The sequence below is a fragment of the Ursus maritimus genome, unplaced genomic scaffold (assembly GCF_017311325.1).
Source record: "Ursus maritimus isolate PB19 unplaced genomic scaffold, ASM1731132v1 scaffold_30, whole genome shotgun sequence".
In the NCBI taxonomy this organism is placed as follows: domain Eukaryota; kingdom Metazoa; phylum Chordata; class Mammalia; order Carnivora; family Ursidae; genus Ursus; species Ursus maritimus.
Window position 1 is genome coordinate 937,288 of NW_024425564.1, and position 21,678 is coordinate 958,965.

Sequence of the window (21,678 nt, forward strand, 5' to 3'; positions counted from 1 at the left end):
ACAAAGCAATTGAAATTTACTTTCTCCATTAAATAATGTTGTAGTTAAGGCCATATCCAAAAATTTTCAACCTCAAGGTTTCAGCTAAAACAAATAGCAGCACTTCAAAAATTCATCTAATTTTGAGCCAGGAACCCAGGCACCAACTTTCTAATCTTTTTAGATTAAAATACAGCAAGCTGTCCTTGTTCACAGATTCAGCCACTACCCACATTTGCAGCCCTGGGCCTTCCTATCTGTCTCCACGCTGTAAAGCACCAACGAGTCAAAACAGTCAACCTCACCCTCCTGGCCTGGGATATTCTAAAATCAATCAACAGCAAGCTGCCAGTATACTTAAGACTATTAAACTGTACTGATATACTTTAAACAAATTTAAAATGTACATTTTAACATTAATACGTATTTAACATTAACATATTTACCATTAACACAATGGTGTACACAACTGTACTTTAATAAGAGCTCATCTATAAATTCAAATGGTCCAACTACCTTTGATCAGCTTAAATGTTCAAATGGTTAAAATTCCTTTAAGTCATAATACAGTAGTCATACAGCTAAATAAACTGAAGTCTGTTTGTAGAAAAGAACATGCAGCAAAATAACATTTTCATAACATCTGAAAAATGCAATTGAGCTCACCTCTCAATTACACTATGCATGGACTAACAGGACCTTTCTTCTTGTGTTATACCGACACATACAACCCATAATCGTGAATGAAACAATATAAATCAATATCAGCCAGGAAGTTTACCCCTCCGTTTCACCTCATATCCCGCCAATTTTTTCCTAAATACATATTAGCTTCATTTTTAAGAAATAAATTTCAGGGGCTCCTGGGTGGCTCAGCTGGTTAAGCGTCTGCCTCTGGCTCAGGTCATGATCCCAGGGTCCTGGGACAGAGTCCCTACACTGTCCCAGTCTTAGGGCTCCCTGCTCCACAGGGAGCCTGCTTCTCCCTCTTTCTGCCCCTTCCCCCAAACTCATTAATGGTCTCTCTTGCGCATATGCACACTTACGCTCTCAAATAAAAATCTTTAAAAAAAAAAAAATTTTTTCAGGGGCACCTGGCTGGCTCAGTTAATACAGCATACGACTCCTGATCTTGGGGTCGAGTTTAAAGCCCTACGTTGGGTGTGGAGCCTACTTTATTAATTAATTAGTTAATTTCATCACCTCCCATATGATTGGTTCCCTTTTACCCCATCCAAAACTATACCCCCTTGAAAAAAAAGAGTGGGGGAGGAAAGGAGGAAGAATATTTAGTGTCTTTTCAGTGACATAGACATACTTCAAAAAGACATCACACTCAACTGGAAAAACTTTGGAAAAGGTACCTGAGTATTTACAGGGAGGAAAAGTCCAGACTAAATAAAAGGGACTTCTTGGAAAAAACAAAAGCTTACACAAGAGGATTAAATCTATACAATTAAGTAAAATACCAAGACAGATCAGGTAAGCGCAATCCTCTCCACCAGAACCTACAGACTGTAAGAACAAAATAGCTCTTCGAACCTAAACCGGTAGTTCAAGTTTTGTTTTTAAGTCTAATATAAAATCTTAAAAATTACTGGAAAATAATCAATAGAAACCAAAATTATAAATAGATTCAAGAAAAATTTCTTAATTCCTGATTATTGGATTCTTGGATCATTAACAGAGGCTAATTTCTGGTACTCATGAAATGTAATTATGGTGATTTTTCACAAAAGGTATTTTAGTACCACGCTGAGCCAGAACATTGCTAAGATGTACAACGTGTCTAAAAAAGCAGTATTTAAATTCTTCTAGCACTTTTTTTTTTTAAGATTTTATTTATTTATGTGACAGAGAGACAGCCAGCGAGAGAGGGAACACAGCAGGGGAGTGGGAGAGGAAGAAGCAGGCTCCTAGCGGAGGAGCCCGATGTGGGACTCGATCCCGGAATGCCAGGATCACGCCCTGAGCCAAAGGCAGACGCTTAACGACTGCGCTACCCAGGTGCCCCTCTTCTAGCACTTTTAAGCAGCGGAGAAATCCCAATCATCATCTTACTTAACCACTCTTTGCAGTGTGACCCTACTTGCCATTCCCTCACTAACCTTCCCCCTCTTGGTTTTGGTGACCCTACCCTCACCTAATTTCTCCTATCTCTGTCCATTCATCTCCATCTCAAACTCCTCTTATTCTATTTGCGTTTATCAGGGTTCCATCCTCAGCTATCTTCTCACTCATATAACTGGGTCTCAAAAGGAAAGTTACACACAGGGGTAGTAGCCAAAGGACAGGAAAAAAAAAAAAATCAAGAATGAACTGCCCAGATCCCACCCTGGAGCTGCGGGAAGCAGCATTAATGTGTTTTTTTAGAAAAGGTTACCAAAGTGATTCTGACAACCCCATCTCTACTCCAGAGGGAACCACTGGTCTAACAGCACTTCCTATGTGATCCTAGCTGCTCCACTGGCTTCAGCTCTGTCTGACCTATTCACCTATGTCACCCTAAATGGTGTTGCTGTGGCTCACCCTCCCTCCTAACCTTCAGACACCTAAGTTACTCCACAGTTACATGGTCCATAAGCCCTACAATTCAACATACCTGACACCATTTTTATAGCACCACCTTATACAACAACCACCACCACCCAGAAGTGACTTAGAAAACCTGGTTAAAATGAATTTAGTATATGCACCTACTGGAATACTGTGCTGCCATTTAAAAAAAGAAGGTAGAGTGCAGCTACTCTGAAAGACAGTATGGAGGTTCCTCCAAAAGTTAAAAATCGAGCTACCCTACGACCCAGCAATTGCACTACCAGGTATTTATCCGAAGGATACAAACACAGTGATTTGAAGGGGTACATGCACCCCAATGTTAACAGCAACAATGGCCACAATAGCCAAAATACAGAAAGAACCCAGATGTCCATCGACAGATGAATGGATAAAGATGTGGTGTGTTTATATACAATGGAATACTACTCAGCCATCAAAAAGAATGAAATCTTGCCATTTGCAACAACATGGATGGAACTAGAGGGTATTATGCTAAGCAAAGTATGCCAGAGAAAGGCAAATATCATATGATTTCACTCATATGTGTAATTTAAGAACCAAAACAGATGAACATAGGGGAAAGTAAAGAAAAATAAGATGAAAAGAGAGAAGGAGACAAACCATAAGAGACTCTTAACTATAGGAAACAAACTAAGGGTTGCTAGAGGGGAAGTGGGGGTTGGTGGGGTGAGTGGGTGATGGACATTAAGGAGGGCACTTGATGTAATGAGCACGGGGTGTTATACGCAACTGATGAATCGGTGAATTCTACCTCTGAAACTAATAATACACCATATGTTAATTAAACTGAATTTAAATAAAATAAAATAAAAATAAGGTAGAAATACATATGTTAACTTGAACTCTAAAATACAGTTAAGTTAAAAACAAAAAACAAAAAAAACCAAGGTACAAAATACAGTGTGGTGTGCTATACTTGTGTTAGAAAAAAAGGATAAATGCGGTATATGCACAGGAAACTTCTGGAAGGATACTCAAGAAACTTAGCCATGATTCTCACTAGATGGAACTCTGGGTATGGTGTAGAAGGGAGACATCACTTTCACTGTGTCATTTGAATTTTCTATCATGTGAATGCATTCCTTTTGTAATAATAAAGAACAAATTAAAAGATACTGCAAAACTATACAGGAAAATTTATATGCTATCTGAAAAAGGACTTCTATCCAGAGTATATAAAGAACTCCTACAAATGAATTAAAAAAAAAAGATAACCCAATAGGAAAAAAAGCAAAAGGTTTGAATAAAACCCTCACAACAAAGTTTACCCAAACCGCCAAAAAAGAAAGTTGCTCAACTTCATTAGTCATCAAGGAAATGCAAATTAAAACCACAATGCACAGAACTAAAATGAAAGACACAGCCAGTATCAAGTACTGACAAAGATGTGGAATAACCAGAACTCGCATACTGCGTAGCAGCGTAAAAAGCACTGATAAAACCACTCTAGAACACTGGCAGTATCTACTAAATCTTAACACGTACACACACACACACACACACACACACTTTATAACCCAACAATTCTACTGCTGGGTATACACCCAAAGAGAAAAGAGTGCTTATGTCTACCAAAAGACGTATGCAAAAATGTTCACAGCCACATTATTCATAATATCCCCAAACCAAAAAGCTCCAAAAAGTAGAATGGATAAATTATGCTATCATGTAATGGAATACCACAAACCAATGACAAATCATTACCTCTCTACACAAATGTAGATGAATCTCATAATGCTGAGGGGAAAAAATCAGATATAAAAGAAATACTGTATAATTCCCATTACATAAAATTAAAAAGCAGGCAAAACTAATCTATGGTGATAAAGGTCAGGAAAGGTTGGGGGTATCACCTGGGATAGGGAATAAGAAGACTCCCGCTGGGATGTTGGAAATGTACTATTTGTCAATCTGGGCAGGTGGTGGTTATATACTTATACACACGTGAAAAGAATCGTCAAGTTGTACAAAAAAATTCTTAAAAATAAGAGAACGGGAATACAAGTCAAAGACTGGGCAGACATTTTTCCAAAAGACATATCTGATGATCAGATTGTTATCCAATATACACAAAGAACTCTTAAAACACAGTAAGAAAACAAACCCAATTAAAAACTAGGCAAAAGACCTGAACAGACACCTGACCAAAGAAGATGTACAGATGGCAAATAATCATCTGAAAAGATGCTCAACATCATGTATCATTAAGGAATTGCAAATTAAAATTAAATACCACTACATATCTATCAGAATGGCCAAAATTCAAAACACTGACACCACCAAATGCTGGTAAGCATGTGGAGGAAGAGGAACACTCATTCACTGCTGCTGGTGGGAATGCAAAATGGTACAATCACTTTGGAAAATAGTTTGGCAGTTTCTTACAAAACTAAACACACTCTTATCATAATCCAGCAATCACATTCCTTGGTATTTACCAAGCTGAAAACTATGTCCATACAAAAATCTGAACATGAATGTTAAGGGCAGCTTTATTCATAAATGCCAAAATTCTGAAGCAATCAAGATGTCCTTCAGTAGGTGAATGAATAAAGAAAGTGTGGCACGTCCAAATAATGGAATATCATTTGATGTCAAAAAGAAGTGAGCTATCAGGCCATGAAGTCGTGGAGTAAACTGAAATGCATATACTAAGTGAAAGAAGCCAATCTGAAAAGGCTACATACTGTAGGACTCCAACCGTATGACATTCTGGAAAAGGCAAAACTATGGAGACAGTAAAAATATCAGTGATTGTTCAGGGGTGGGGATATGAATAGGCATAGCACAGAGAATTTTCAGGACAGTGAAACCATTCTATATGATACTATAATGATAAACATACATCATCATACATTTGTCAAAACTCAAAGAATGCACAGGAGTGAACTCTAAATGTAAACTATGGACTTCTGAGTGTCAGTGAGGGTTCATGGACAATTAAAAGTACCACTCCTGTGGGGAATGCTGACAGTAAGGGAGATGGGGGGGGTGGCAGGATATAGGGGAACTCTCTGTACCTCCTGTTCACTTTAGCTGTGAATATAAAATTTCTCTAAAAAATATTTTTAATTCATCAAAGTATACACTTCAGTGCAGTAAATTAAATTATGCTTCAATAAAAAAAGTAGAAAAAGAGATCTAAGAAGAAAAAAACTGGGGGCGCCCGGGTGGCTCAGTCATTAAGCATCTGCCTTCAGCTCAGGTCATGATCCCACGTCCTGGGATCAAGTCCCGAATTGGGCTCCCTGCTCAGAAGGGAGCCTGTTTCTCCCTCCCCCTCTGCCTGCTGCTCCCCCTACTTGTGCTCTCTCTGACAAATAAATAAATAAAATCTTTTAAAAAAAGGTAAGATAATCTACGGCATCAGAAGTTAGGATAGTGATTACCCTCGAGCAGAATAAGCCAGTGACTGGAGAAGTTACAAGTGGGGCCTCTTGGGGATAAGAATGCTATTTATTGATATAGGTGCTGGTTACCTGTAGGTATATTCACTTTGTGAAAATTCATTTCACTACATACTTTAGATGTATGCATTTTCACTATACATACTACACTTCAATTAAAAAGTTTACATTAAAAAAGGGTACAAAAGTACATTGACATGCCATCTAATTCACCAAAACGTATTTTCAATCTGTCTAAAACTAATCTTCTCTTCCCCACAAGTCACTCATCTTCCAGACAGAATCACTTCAACTTAAGAAATTCCAAAGTATAAACTTTTTTCTACCAAATACAACTCTGCATATCGCTGACAAATGGCATTAATCATTGTATCCACAATTTCACTTTCAATTTAGGAATAAATGCATTCACAAACCACCTTTCAAAACCTAGCCAGCTTCTAAGAACTTCTATACCCACCGCATATGACTGACACCATCTTTCACCCAGTTGCACAGGTCAGAAATCTTGCTGTCTCTCTTCTCCTTTCCACCTTCCCATCCCCCATCCAATCTGTCTCTGCTCTTATAGTCAAGCCCTCTCTTCAGACCTCGCTGACTCAGTGGTACAGACTGAAATGTCTGTGTTCTCCCAAAAGTCACACACTGAATCCTAAGTGTCCAATGTGACGGTGTTTGGAGTTGAGTAGACCATGAAGGCACTGCCCTCATGAATAGGATTAGTGCCCTTATAAAAGAGGCTGGAGAAATCCACCTCATGTAGTTACATGGAGAACACAGCCTCATCAATGAGGATGCAGACTCTCACCAGACTCGAGGATTCTGCCTGTGCCTTGATCTTGGATTTCCAGCCTCCAGAACTATTGTTTACAAGCCACCCAGTCTGTGGTATTTTGTTATAACAGCCTGAATGGACTAAAATACCCAGACTTCAGCCTATATTCATTCTTTGCTTTCCTACTAGAGCATTCACTCAAGAGTTCCTTTACCTCGGGTCCACAGACCCCAGTCTATAGAAGTATATTTAGATAGAAGTGATTTCCTTCATAATCGTAGGTGTTTTATTTTATGCATTATTCCTGAGAAAAGGTCCATGGTCTTCATCAAATTATCAAAGGGATCCGTGGTCCAGAAAGGTTTAGATGACCTAACTGGACTCTGCTTCCATGCTTATAGTCTCCAATTCTCCTCCACACCGCTGCCAGGATGACATACCTGTCAACCATCCTTAAAATCCTTAAATGGTCCCAAATGCTTCCAGGATAAAATCTAAACTCAAGAGCATGGCAAAGTATGCTCATAACTGACTCCTGCTCATCTCCTCAGCTCCATCTTGCCTCCTGCCATACGCTGCTACTAACATACTGAGCTGTTATCTGCAATTCTCTGAATTCGTCATGCCTTCTCACTCCTCTCTGCCTTTGCAGCAGCTGTTCCCCCTGCCTTTTATGCCCAGCTTAAGCACCACCTCCTCAGACAAGCCCTCCTGGCCATCCTCCACTCCCAATCTCAGTAAGATGTCCGTCCTGTCAGTGCTCACACCACTCTGTGATGATCCCCCGAAGCACTTTCCTCACGGTGTTTGGTCAGTTTATTGGTCTGCCTCCCCTTCTAGACTGTGGGCTTTCCTAGGGCAGAAGCCAGAGCTGGGTATGTATATCCTGCCTAGCAGAGCTCAAGACCACAACAGAGTACTCAACAAATGCTTATTGAGCAAGAGATTGGTCTTGGAAAAAGCCAAACTGGACGAAGGCTGGTCAGAAACCTCATCAACGAACTAGGGGCACTGATCTGGAGACTGCCATTAATGCAAATTGCCCAGTTGAGGTAAGACAGGTCTGCGTCTATTAATCTACCACCAATGGTCCTTTCTTCAAGGCTGGGAAGATAGCCTTTAATAAACGTAATCACCATGGTCAGGCACTGCGCCAAAGGCTTGACAGGCATTAGAGCTCACTAAACCTCAAAGCAACTCTAAGATATTCTTTTTCTTTTTTTATTTTAAAGATAAACAGGCAGAGAGGTAAACTACCCAAAGTCAAGCATAAAGTTTCAAAGTCAGGTTTTAAACTCAGGATTCCGATGCCAAAGCCCACGCCTAGTCGCTGAACTCGGTTTTCTGGAGCTAAGAGATCAGCATGCCCTTGGGAAGAGCCTGGATTGGATGAGAGGGGACCTTTCATTAGCCACTCAGCAAACGAGAAAGGTCTTACTTCCCAGGCAGCACTACTATTAAATTCTTTAACATTTAATGTAACCTCCCCCGTATGTATGAGTTGCAAAATCTTTCAAAAGAGAAGGGCTTTTGAGAGTTGTTTTTCCAAGAACAGCAAGTAAAGCTAGTGAACACCAAGTAAAAATGGGTGAAACTGTTGAACTCTCCATCAGACTCAGGGATTGAGAAGGGAGAAGAAAAATCCATCTCATGGAATGGAGTTGGTTGTGGCAATACCAATAAGGGAAAGAAGGTAGATGGAGTGTCCACAGCCTGCTACAAAGAGACACCATGAAGCACCATCCTTTAACTGGCTGAAAAGGTGTCACTGAGCTTAGAAAAAGAAAGAGCCCATGGGGTTCTAACAGATGGAACACCAATATGCTGAAAGCTGCTGCATTTCCACTACACTTTAGCTTGGAATGTGCACCACAGCTCCTATTCTATGATCTTTAGCACTTCCCTACAAGACCCCAGGGGACTCACACCCTGCACTTCAAGGGAAGACAGCATGTTTTCCTTAATTCTGCCCACCACCTGTTCACATTAGTTTCTCTAGCCCTTACCTTTCATATTTTGATTAGAAAGTGGTGACCACAGAGCATCCTCATTCCTAATTACCACCACTCCCCTTCCATCCAGATTTCCCCATCTTCATCCCCCTCACACTCCAGTCTCCTTCCCTTGACCACCATCTCTATCCTTCCTCTTCCAACTCACCCCCAAATCTAGTTGATACAGACATGTCCAGTGACTATTTTGCACCCCAAATTTAAACACAAAACCAACACAGTCCATTCTTCCTAGTCCCTAACTCCAACCAAAACAACATACAATGCAAGTAGTAAAAATATTCAGGTAAACCTAGGGGGCTTTCAACTAAGGAATCAGAATACCTACCTAGTCACTAGACAGTTTAAAACTAAAGGTAAGAAAATGGAGTCTTTAGGGACACACACTTCCACAGAACAGGTTCTACCGTGGCTCCCATTTTCTAAACCAATCCATACTGATGCTGAGATTATAAATCCCTAAAGAGACCCAAGTATACACCATGCAATTTCCATACTTTCACTCAGGATTATATCTTTATCATTTAAGTCACCGCAACTGTTCCTTGATTAGATCCTGCCCAATATGCACTGAAGAGAAAGATTAGCCTTACAAATAAAATGCATGATTTGAGCACCTCTCGCTGGCAGTGGGGCAAAGAGGGGAGGGGTGACATGGATGACAAGGAGAGCTAATTAACACTGACCTATTCACAGAAACAGGGAATACAGGCCTCAAAGATTATATGAACATGTGCCCCCAATCAACAAAAAATAAAACAAAAGTTCCCCTACATAAACATTTCTACAGATCGACATCAAGAACACTCCTTTGTTTTTAAAGGGAGTAGCACAGCTTTGTGTTATATTAAAAAGAGAAGGACAAACTACATAAAACCATGTAAAGTCATATACTTTGAAGATTTTAAATACACATGCAAAGTTTCATACTTTGTGTGCATACACACACAGACTTGAAAAACCTGGTTTTCTGGATTTCAGTGGCAACTGAAGAAAACGAATAATACCATCCATGCCTTCCCAAGCACAAAAACCTAGAAACCATAAATCGAAAAACAACTCACACTGAAATATATCATACCTTCTCCCACCTCCAGTTTATTTTTTATGATTTTTTGCTAGTTAATACACTTCTGGACACTTTTAAAATGATTGTATTATTTAATCTATTTTGTATCTCATTCATTACATTAAAAAAAATTCCTTTGGGCAATAACTTGCCACCACATCTATTCATATAAGGCACCCTAGAAAGGGTTGAAAATTGAAAAACAATGACCTGAAATAGGCAGACTTTGAAAGCACAGACATTTTCAGGAAAGCTCTCCACCCAATCTATGTTCTCCAAATTCCTGCCCCCACACTTCCAGCTAGGTAGCATAAACTACAGAACCTCACACTGTGTTCAGAAATTCTACCAACATAAGCATGCAAGAGAAAATAAATTGCCTGCCACAAGAACCTGACTATGGGAAGCATATCTGTGATACTTCTGAATGGTCAGAATACTTCTCCTTCCAGGAAGTGTGGCTGAAAGTGTGATTATTTTATATAAATGCACTTCAACTTACCAGTGCAAGAAAGAGTCCAAGAAATACATAAGACATCAACAGCTGTTACCCCGCACCATTCCACTTCAGCAGAAAGAAATGAGAAAAGGCACTCCCCAAAAGGTCCCAAGTACATCGCCAACCTCACTCTTTGCCAGGTCATTAATGAGGCATCAGTGAGGCTAAACAGAGCCTGTCTGCAAATTAGAAACACAAAATGCTGTGGTGTAGTCTGCTCCCATCCCTCCCACCAACCACCCACAGCCAGGGTGATAGCAAGCTGCCAGGACATTCTTCTGCCCTAATCACACCTGGCTACGATACAGGACATCTGGTACAGTTGAATGAATAGATGCAACTAGCTAGTACAGCACCTTCTTCCTACTGCATTCTTCCTTCCTCTGGTCAACAGATGCAGCCACAACTCCAGATATCCAGCACTGTTTGCAGCTCTGTCCCCCGGCATCAAGGATGACATGGCATTTTCATTCAACTTGTACCATTCCCTCGCAGTGGTTTTGCCCACTGCTGCTGGATATTTCAATACAATCCACCTTCTTCTGTACACAGGAACTTGAATTTACCAGAAAATCCAATGCACTTATCCCCAATCACATCTCAAAAGCTGCCGTCTCAGATTTACATTTGTAAAAACAAATATTATTCCTCCACAAAAGTCATAGTCCAAAGGTGAATACTTTCAAAAAGTCTCTCACTAAAGAGAAAAAAAAAAACTGATTCTCTATTAGTCTAACACCTCCCTGTATAGGCCTCTGAGGTTGCCAGTTTAAGACTGTTAAGAGCAAAGATGATTGACTCAAAAGCTAACATGAAAAAAAAATGTTCAAATTATGGGCTAACTTGTACTGACATTTTAATTCCCAAAACTGATCAAAGGAACACTTCCCAGTAATCTGAATTAACAATAGCATTGCTTCCCCCCAATGGAAATAAAATGTTAGCGCTGGAAAGAAACTTAGAGCTAAATTAGACAACTCCCTCATTTTTAAAAGACAAGAAAATGGGGGTCTGAAGGACTCACAAGAAAACAGGCTTGACTGTCAATTATATCTCAACAAAACTGAAGAGAGAAAAAAATAGGCTTGAAAATCCTGGTTGTCTATCAGGTCAATGTTCTAGAAGAGCACTGTCCAGAAGACCTTTCTGGGAGGATGAAGTGTTCTGTATCTGTGTTCCCCAACAGGGTAGCTACTGAGCTGTGAGTACTGAAAATGTAGCTAGTATACCTAAAAAACTGAATTTTTTACGAATTATAAATTGCTATATGTAGCAAGTGACTACTATACTGCCCAGCACAATTCTAGAATATGTCCTTAGGTTTTATTTTTAAAACAAAGTTGCTTCACCTCTCTTCTACATTTAACACATACAGTAAGTTTCTTCTTTATGTCTAAAATATCTCATCCGGCAACCTACTCTTGTTATAGAGTGACCCAGTCCACAGCAGGATCAACCTGTTCCTCAAAGACCCCAGCAGAACTGAGCGACAGGAGTGTCATCCACCCAGTTGGAACGAAGCCCCTCTTCTACACACTGCTCTGATACAAGTCCCACACACCCAACAAGCCTGAATGAATCTGGACGATTTTTCAAGTACCTCACTAAAATTATACAAGTATTGGGTTGTGACCAGTCACTTCCTACACATGGCTTTGTTGAGATACCAAACTTTACCTCTCTTCAAAAAGAAAAAAAAAGAATTTTTAACCTCAATATCTATGATGATTATAGGATTCTGGAACTTTGTATCAGTCTGCACACACACAACCTCTGTATGATCTAATAAAAATCCAAATTATATTAGTTCTCACAGTCTTAGTACTCTGTTCTCAGTAAATAGTATTTAACATGCTGGGTTCTTTTTTTTAAGGACTTTATTCATTTCAAAAGATTCTTAGCCTGGGGCACTTGGGTGTTACAGTCAGTTAAGCAAGTGTCCTCTCTCGGTTTCAGCTCAGTCCGGAATCTCAGGGTCATGAGATAGGGCCCTCCATCGGGCTCCTCGCTCAGCACAGTCCACTTGAAATGTTCTCCTCCTCCCTCTGTCCCTCCCGCTCGTGCCCGTGCTCGAGTTGTCGTGCATGCACTCGCTCTCGCTCTCTCTCCCTCTCTCCCTAAAATAAGTAAGTAAATCTTTTTAAAACAGATTCTTAGCCCTCTGTTTTTCTACCTAGGAAAAGGTCAGTCTATGAGAACTAATGTTAACTTTAATACCATTAAGGATTAAGAAGAGATTTTTAGTCAAAACTTTTCAGTATGACTTGAAGTATTGAGTTCTCTTTTTCAGGAGGGAGGAGAGTAAATGGAAGAAAAGGATAATACCAATAGATCTGTATTTCCTACATGTTAACTGGATCTAACTTTAAAAAGCTGTTGCCTCAAACCAGTGTAAACAAAGACCATGTTTTCTTTAAAAAAAAAAAAAAAATTATCTCCCTGTGTTCCATCACATCAAAGGGACAAATGTTTTCTGAATATCCAAATGTAATCAGGAACACAGGGCAAGTAGATAAATGTACTGACAGTATTTCATTATATCATGTCACATCTTCAGGTGTGCACAATACTCAAAGATGCAAAGTAAAACTGCACAAATGATCTGTTTTGTTTTTAAGGGAATGTTTAAGGGGGCTTTATAATCAAGGGATAATTAGTGACATCACTGAAATAAACATTCTACTGATTAACTAGTAATTCATGCTGTGGTCACTTGAACTTGAAAGCCCAGGTTAAACTGGTTGAAGTGTGGCAACATGTTCTAATTGGAAGACTGAGACTGAAGAATCCAGGGCCACACACTGTTCAGAGCTAAGCATACTCGCCAGATGACTCACAAAGTGACAGAAACAGAGTTCTGCATCAATTCGCAAGGCCTGGGCTCAGAGGGAGAAAAAAGAAAAAAACAGAGATTCTATTTAAGCTAACTAGTTAATACCTTCTGATTCCCAAAAGTAAAACGGAATAAAACAAATCATCTTATATTTTCAATTAACTGTCTACTAGTAACCTCTTCAGGAATGGAATACAGTTTGTGAGATGACTCTTGATCTGCCTAACCCCATTTTATTTAAAATACATCATTACCTAACAGATCTAGTTGGTGAATAAAACGCTTCAACAGATCACAAAAAATACTGACATCTATTTCCCTAAAGAAAATGTATCCATGTAATATTTTATGACATGATTAAGAGCTTACTTTTTATCAAAAACAATGGTTTACCAAATAAATTCCATATTTAAATACTTCATTATTCCCTAAACATGAGACTGAATAATTTATGTATACTATACTTTAAAATTATTTATGAAAGAAATAGTACTTCCCAAATTTTCATATTATATTACAATAGAGATTGTCTCCAATTGTAAAAGCAAAATATCAACAAATGAGTTTTTACATTTAATAAGTAAAATTAGAAAAAAAAGTCCATCTTTCCCCAATTATCCTTTTTTATTATCCTGCAATATACTCAGTATATAAGTGCCTTAGTCTTCTTCCTCTCTTTTTTAGAATATTGTCTGCTTTTTCAACAACTTTTAAAAATACCTAAGAATTTACATGTATCAGTACCTTTTAAATGTCTAAACAATTTAAAATGTATTACAATGTAGCTTCAACTAACACTACTGTGTAGTTTAAAAGTGCTTTTGTGTATGAGTACATTTCAACTAAAAAAAATACTATCTCACTTCAGATTTGATTACAAACTAGCATGTTTTTCGAATGATTACGGAATGCCTAAAAATGAGCCAAGAAAACACTCACATTTCACTAAAAGTTTTAAGTATGTATCTCAGAGAAAGAACTGTTTATGATCATTAACTCTAAAAGCATGGTATACACCATGCTAACACCTTCCAACTTTTACAAAGAGATGTAAATCTTCAACAGTTTCCGAAGCAGCTGTGTTTCCCAGCAGAGAGATGGTCTCTATAAAATAATAACTTAATTACCTGCACACAATTACACAATATAAACCAAAAGGAGGAAAAGTAGAAACTCGACTTGTTCAAGCATTCAACACACTTGTACTGTATGCTCCTCCTGTCATTCCACTTTCTAATTGCATTCCCACAAGCAAGACCTCACAGCTCTCCTATCTAACTAACCAAGCCCCACTGATGGTGTCCTGACTGAACAGCAAGTCCAGCAGCCTAAGTCACTACAGAGAAAAGCAATCCTAAGGAACTCCCTTTAGTCTACTGGTGCCAGAACATTCTGAGAGGCTCCTCTGCAAAGGGCTGGGTGTGGGCCATGGCTAGCTGACTTGATAGATTTACGGCTTCCACAGAATGCAATGCTGACTGAAGTTCTGGTAATACACTCACCTTCATTTTCATCAAAGGAAAAGCCAAAAGATACCTCCTGAATGGCTTTCACAGCCACCTACTTCTCTCCATTCTCCCTGGCTACTACACACAATCATCCCTACTCTGGGTTACTCCTCCTGACAAGACTTCTGTACCTTTGGCAACACCCCATGAACTTTTATAAAAACATCACATTCATACAATCATACCCACACACCCAGGCCACTCTCAACATCATCCAATCTTTCAAATTAAAGAAAAGCACATCACTGCCTGCTCAAGGTTCTTCCATAGTTCCTTAGAGAACTCAAGATAAAAGTCCAAAGATCTAGGCATTACCTATAGAGAGTCCTGCATCACCAACTGCTCTCACCATCTCTACTGAATCCCCCCTCACAAACTACCAATCAACCCCAATGAACTTTTGGTTCCTCAAATGTGGAGTGCTCTCTCTCTCACATCCAGGCCTTCACCCATGCTATTCCCTCCGCCTGAAATAAACTCTTCTATTTCCATTCTCTCCTACCCTTCCTGCAGGCGTAGGCTGGTGTCACTTCCTCCTGGTTACCTTCTTCTACCTCCACCTCCATTAGGGTAAGTGCCCCTCCCATCACACCCTATACCAATCCTCACACACTTTACTCTGTCCCTTTACTTCTCTATGCCCTCTGCCTCCAGAGGATGGGGCCAGTGCCCCCTTGTCCACCATTGTATCAGAGACAATTATTTCTTGAATATATTCAAGTTTACTTAATGAACATAGTATGAATGTGACCCATACAATAAGGGACATATAATCAAAGCCAGTTATGATAAAACTAGGCAGCAATATCATTACACCTTGCTATAAAATGCAAACTACACAGCTACCTACAAACTCCTTTAGAAAAGTTTAAAGCATTACACATTAAAAAAGAACGCTTTCCAACATAAAAATACCAGTTTTGTGCTCACAACTCCTGTTAGGCAAACTGCAGTTCATAAGAAGGGCCAAATTGAAAGTATCAAAAAAGCAGGACTGATTGCTTATAGGTCAGGTATGATATCAGTTTAACTATTCCTCCCTGCAACTATCAAACTTTTTTGGCATTATTCAAAACTCTGCTGACTAAAAGTCAAAGGCTATTCCGTTTCCTTAGTTTCTACGCCTTGCTATAGGCCCTTCAATAAGAGTTCCACTCATGATAATGGTCCCAAGGACATAAACATGTTGCCAGGAAACAAGCCTCTGATACATCCTGGGCATTAGTTGCCACTGGCAGCTACTTTCTTTGAGCCACATGTCTTCTTACGAGTTACAATCAGAGGCTTGTGACACCAGATTTTTCCAGGGCAGAGACTGATGTCATAAACGTGATGGTCCTAAGCACTCAGAAGAGCTCACCAGCTCCGCCCTAAACTCCCTGTAAGCAAGGGGCAAGTTATCCACCCTCTTAAGCTTCAACTTCCTCATCTATAAAGAGATAATGGTTCTACCTCCTAAGACTCTGTGGGAATTAGATTGCCTGTGAAAGCGCTTAGGAGACAACCCAATTATTAGGAAGACTATAAAACCTAAAATATTTTCACATCTTCAAAACTTTTGGTAATACCATAACTTATTTTTGACTAACATCTTTCCACCAGGAATTTTTTAAGAAAGGGAATAAAGAGGAGAAAATGAGAATCTATTTCTTTGTCGCGACCTTTGAATTTAACAAATTTCACAGAAAACTACATTAAGATCTACTTTCTAATATTTCTCTGCACTCCCCAAAATCAGACTTAATCTGTACCTCAACCATTCCTAACATCTGGGAGGTAGCAAAAATGAAATACTTAAGTACATCTTCCCAAGATGTTCTCACCAGAAATAATCATTTCCTTACTGCCTCTATGCACCTTGAAATATACTAGGCCTTAGGAAATTTTTTAAAAAAGAAGAAAAAGAAGAAGAGGAAGGAGGAGGAAAGAAAAGAAAAAGGGCTCAATCACAAAAGTCCTTCAAAGTCTCTGGTTTCCTTACAATACAATTAGAATCATAAGGTAGAATGGAGGCACCTGTTAGGTAAGAGGGGTGGTAATTCACGAAACTCCAAGCATTACAAGGAGAATTTAAAATCTAACTATATGGGGAAAAGTTGATTTCCCACCTCATATTCTTTTTCACTCTAACACAGGATGACCAAGTAATAATGCAGGCTGGCCAATGTGAATATTTTTATCATTAAAAAAGGGGGGGAGGAATTTAAGCCAATTGAGCAAACTGGCTCTCACGTTCCCAAGCCAGGCTGACTTGAGTTTTATTTTATTTTTTAGACAAGGAAATTTTACAGATCTTCTGAAACGTGTTTTAAATAAAGGTGAGACTTACAACTTTACCCTAGCCTGGATTCCGGGCTGGATTTTTAAAAAGGGGTGACGTGTGAACAGCTTCCTAAAAGCAAATAGGGCACTGGGATATAATTTAGGAAGTGATGATGCAAGTCTCTGGGGGACAGGGAGTGGGGGGGTGGTGAAAAAGTCAGAGGAAATACCCTCCTGGTGCCTGGGCACCAACTCATACCTAGGTGGGGAGGGAGGGCTGGCCTCCACATGCCAAGGGAAAGGGACACCCCAGCTCCACGGGGAGGTGCCAACACCGCCCCCTCATCCCTCCCTGCTGCCCTGCCCCCCTCACCCGTGCCCCGGGCGGCCCCCGCTGACCCAAACCTCAGGTAGGAGAGTCCCAGAGGGTGGCAGTGCACCCCAAGCAGGACCTTCTCTGCCCACCTCCAGCTCCCCACCCAGTGCCCCTCCCCGAGACGCGGCCTCTGCCCCCTCCCAGTAGGCCCGGCTAGGGCCCAACCCCCAGGGTTCCGGCCTCCCGCGGCCCCGAGGCCTGCCCGGGCAGCCCCCGCGCCCGTGCCCCCGGCCCTCGACCCCACCCCCACCCGGCCGGACACTTACCCCCAGAAGCCGCAGGGACAGCGAGGCGGCAGGCTGGGCGCTTTGCTGCGCTCGCTCCCGGCGTCTCCCATGGTGCTCGGCGGCGGCGGAGCTCGGCGGCGGCAGCGGTAGCGGCGGCTGGGCCTGGGCCCCGCTCGAAGGAGGCGGCGGCGGCGACGGCAGCGGCGTCGGGGGGCTCGGGGCGGGGGGAGGGGGAGGGAGCGGGCGCGCGGGCGGGCGCGAGTCCGGGGCTCCGAGCCGGGATTCCAGGCCGGTCAGCTGGAGGCGGGCCGCACCACTCGGCCTGCAGAGACGGGGGGGCCGGGGGAGGCGCGGAGAGGAGAGGGAGGGGAGCTGAGGAGGAGGGGCGTACGGGTGAACCGAGGACCGAGGGGGAGGAGGGAAGACCCGGCGCCCTCGGCAGCTCCCACCGCCGCTCGCAGCCAGAGCGATGTCCCGTGCGGCGGCGCTGGGAAGGACCTGAGGCCCCTGCCGGCTCTGGCGTAGCAGCGGCCCCTGTGAAGCTCGGGGCCCCCCCGCGCTCCGTCACTCTCCCCTCCCCCGAAGGCTGCGCTGACCGGACAATGGCCGCTCCGCCCCCTCCCCTCCTCACGCACCCCTCCCAAGGAGTCACAATGGTCTCGCCCGGGGGAGCCGCCGCCAAAGCCCAGCAGCTGATCAGCTGGGATCCGGGCGTGCCACTTTGTTCGGCGCCTCAAAGGAAGAGTACTGGGCTGTGGGCAAAGCCGAGAGCGTCGGGCTATCACTCGGCGACAGGCCTCTGAGGCTCTCGTATTCTTGGAACTTTTAAAATCGGAGGCAAACTTACCTTCTCCCCGTCTGAAGAAGGGAAGCAGGCTTCTGAGTACTCTGGGGCGCGTTGCCTCCCCCCAAACGCGAATGGTACGCCCTAAGCGGGAGGGGGAGGAGCAGATTAGTTGTTTAGGGTAAGTCGGGCCAGTCCCAGAGCGACGGACGAGTGCTGCGCATGCGCCCGGGGACCCCGTAACCGGGTACTGGGAGGGGCCAGGAGGGAGTGCTCCCAAACCCGGAAGTGGGTCTTGCTTTTCCCGGGGCTGCGGGGGGTCTTCATTTGCGGGTAGGTCCCGGAACCGGCTGCTGCGGGCTCTGGGAGATGCCGGGGACCATTTCTCCACTAACTACCAATCCCCTAGAAATCTCTCTTCCCAATCCCCCCACACCCGACCCACTCTTCCAGTTCCACGCGAACTGGTCTCCTCTTGAACTTATGGGAACTGTCCCTCCCCACCTCCGCCCCAGGAAGGGCGGGAGCACAGTGTCTTGGTCAAGTTCCGTGCCCCTCCACTGTCCTAAGTGCCCCCCAGCCTCAGAGACGCAAGCCCACTCCCTATGCTTCGACTAGGAAAACCTGTTTTTCTAAAGTGGGCCTGTTTGGTTTTTAGAGGGGAGCTATGGCCGAATCAGTGATGAAAATTGAAGTAACCAAAGAAGTTCGAGCCACTGAAAAATAAGCCTTTAGCACTCCATGGCTTTGATCTTGAACTCATTGTGAGTTCCAGCCAATCGTGAGCAGAACGCAATCGTTGATGACAAATTTCAACGCGGAGGAAACTTGCACCATATCTCCTGGAGAGGTGACCCACAGCTGAGACCCTTGTGGGTGAAATTCTAGGTCCCTGCTACTTGCAGGAAGACTTCCTAGCTCTCCAGAAAAAGCTGCTGTGTACCCCCAACTCGGCGGGAATACGAGACCCTCAGAGGGTATTACCTAGATTAATTTTATTACCAAATGTTACTATTTTATTTCTGTATCTACCATTATATTTGTGCATGATCTGTGGACTTGTTAACATTTATGACACTTCTTTTGGCCTCTAAAGAGCAAAGATCACATTTAGCTTAGCATCCTCTTAAAGATGCTGTTGATGATAAAGACAGTGATTGGAAAAATCAACCAACGCACCCCCAAATGAGAGTGCTGATTTTCTTAATACTGAGTTTCAACTTTGTGGATTTTCACAAGCCTTCAATATTTCTGTCAAAAGTCCATAGAATGGATGAGACCATACAGCACACCTAGCTTTCATTGGACTCATATTGCCTTTAAATCTTCACGTAGCCTGACAGGAAATTGCCACATTCATGAAAGACTTACAGCCTTTGAGTTTAAGAGACCAAGATTCAGTGGGACTCTCTCTCTATTGGCATCTTGATGATCTTTTATATATGGAAAAGGAAACCCTAAAACCAAAAGGAAAATTTAGTATAAGCTGTGATTGTCAACTTACAAACTGCTTGCCTACCTGTCCATTTGCTAGTTATTCATTTCAACAAGCATTAACGGAGTACCCAGTATGTGCACAAAATTTTCTAAGGCCTTGTCCTTCCTATTCCCCTCTGCCCCACTGTTCTTCCTCTTTTGCCCAGCACATTCCCACTGTCCCTTCCGGCATATGTTATCTCTTCAGTGCTTTCCATACTGTGACAAGGCAGAATTGGTCCCTCCTTCCTCTGCCCACATACTCTCCATTATAGGACAAAGAAATATACATGTTTGTCTCTTATCACAAAACCTAGCTCCAAAAGGTTTGGCTCTTAGAAACAGCTGCTGAGTATTCTCAACCCAGCGGGGATACAAGACCCTCAGAGGGTATTACCTAGATTAATTTTATTACCAAATGTTATTTTATTTCTATATGTGCCACTATGTTTATCCATTATCTGTGCACCTGTGGGATCCACCAGTCTCTGTGGGTTTGAAGCCAACTTAATCCATGTTTGCTGAATGGAAGAGCTCATCTGATAAGAAGCCACTCTTAGTCTAGCCACTTTCATCTGTAAGAAGCAGAAACCACTGAAACTTGATGCAAAAATTAATTAATTAATAATTTATTGAAGGAAGTAATCTTAAAGAATCCAAGGACCCAGAGAGCAAATAGATCTCATGAAGGACTGGAAGAGGGGTCTAAAATACTAACAGAAGCCAAGTAGCTAGTCCCTCATTATCTCTTTTTCTCTCTGGTCACGTGTTCTTGCGTCTCTCACTTTGCAGACCTGCTTTCACTGCTGCTCTGGGAGCATGGAGGAACGTGGCTGTCCACGCTTGCTTAGCCTCACTTCAAGAACCAGCAGAAATTAATCAGTTATCTATGAATTCCAGTTCCAGGGGAAAGAACCTGACTGGTCAAATTTATGTCAGGTTGTCTATTCTTGAGAAAGTTGCTTTGAGCCAGTTAAGGCTCTTTGTTTTGTAATGCATACAGGACTGCCAGAGGCCCATCCTTGTAGCCTGTGGTTCTCAAAGAAGGTCAATGATGTTCTTGGCAAAGATTCCAAAAGGTATCTACCACAGATCAAAAAAAGGAGTCAATTGCAGCCTGAAATCAAAAAGCATAAAGAACAGTGGACATGTTCAAGAATTTTCCAACAAACTAACTCCTACTTAAATTATTTCAGGCCTAAAATTAAATGGCATTCCCTCAAAGAAGTTTCACTGATCCCCAGCCCCAATTAAGATTATGTTGCCCCATTTTATCTTCCTTTGTAGAACCTATCACGGTTTATAATTAAAAATTTATTTGTGTGTTTTCTCTCCAAAGATCATGTCTGTTTTGCTAACCCCAAACAATGCCCACGTACAATGCCCAGGACACATTTGGTAGACGTTAATAAATATTTGTTGAATGAAAAAAAAATAACCACTGTGAAGCCCATATATGAATTGGCACCCTATTCAGACTATTCTGGGGGATTTTCTATCACGCTCACCTTCCCTAGAAGACACTGAAACTCACTGAGGGCCTTTTCATCGCACTGAGTTGTACGAAATGAGACCCAGTGTTCATCTGCTTCCTCTTCTGATGTTCCTAGCCGGCTAACTTTTCACCCTTTCTTCCCAAGGTTTCTATCAGAAGAGCCCTTGAACCAGTTCCTATAACATGCCCACTTAGTTGGCTGAAAGCTCAGAGAGGACATAAAATTTCAGGGCATCATCAAATTAGGGGACCAAAGTGTGGGGGTAATTGGCAGAAGTGCTTTTGTCATAATTGTCTTGACTATTTCCTAGTAGATTACGTTCCAGATGAACCTGTGATGTGACTCTTGGGGGTAGTTTGCAATCACCATCGGCTTAAAAGGAGCCATCTACGTAC

The 21,678-nt window shown here is 42.0% G+C and overlaps 1 protein-coding gene across 1 annotated transcript in view; it reads right to left on the reverse strand.

Moving 5' to 3' along the window:
* Positions 1–17,726, reverse strand: part of ZFAND3 (zinc finger AN1-type containing 3) — a 325,188-nt gene extending 307,462 nt beyond the window's left edge. The window contains exon 1 of the mRNA XM_040644651.1: positions 17,567–17,726. Within this exon, the coding sequence (XP_040500585.1) occupies positions 17,567–17,637 (71 nt within the window). The 5' untranslated portion in view covers positions 17,638–17,726. The remainder of the gene's footprint in view (positions 1–17,566) is intronic.
* Positions 17,727–21,678: the final 3,952 nt, after the last annotated feature.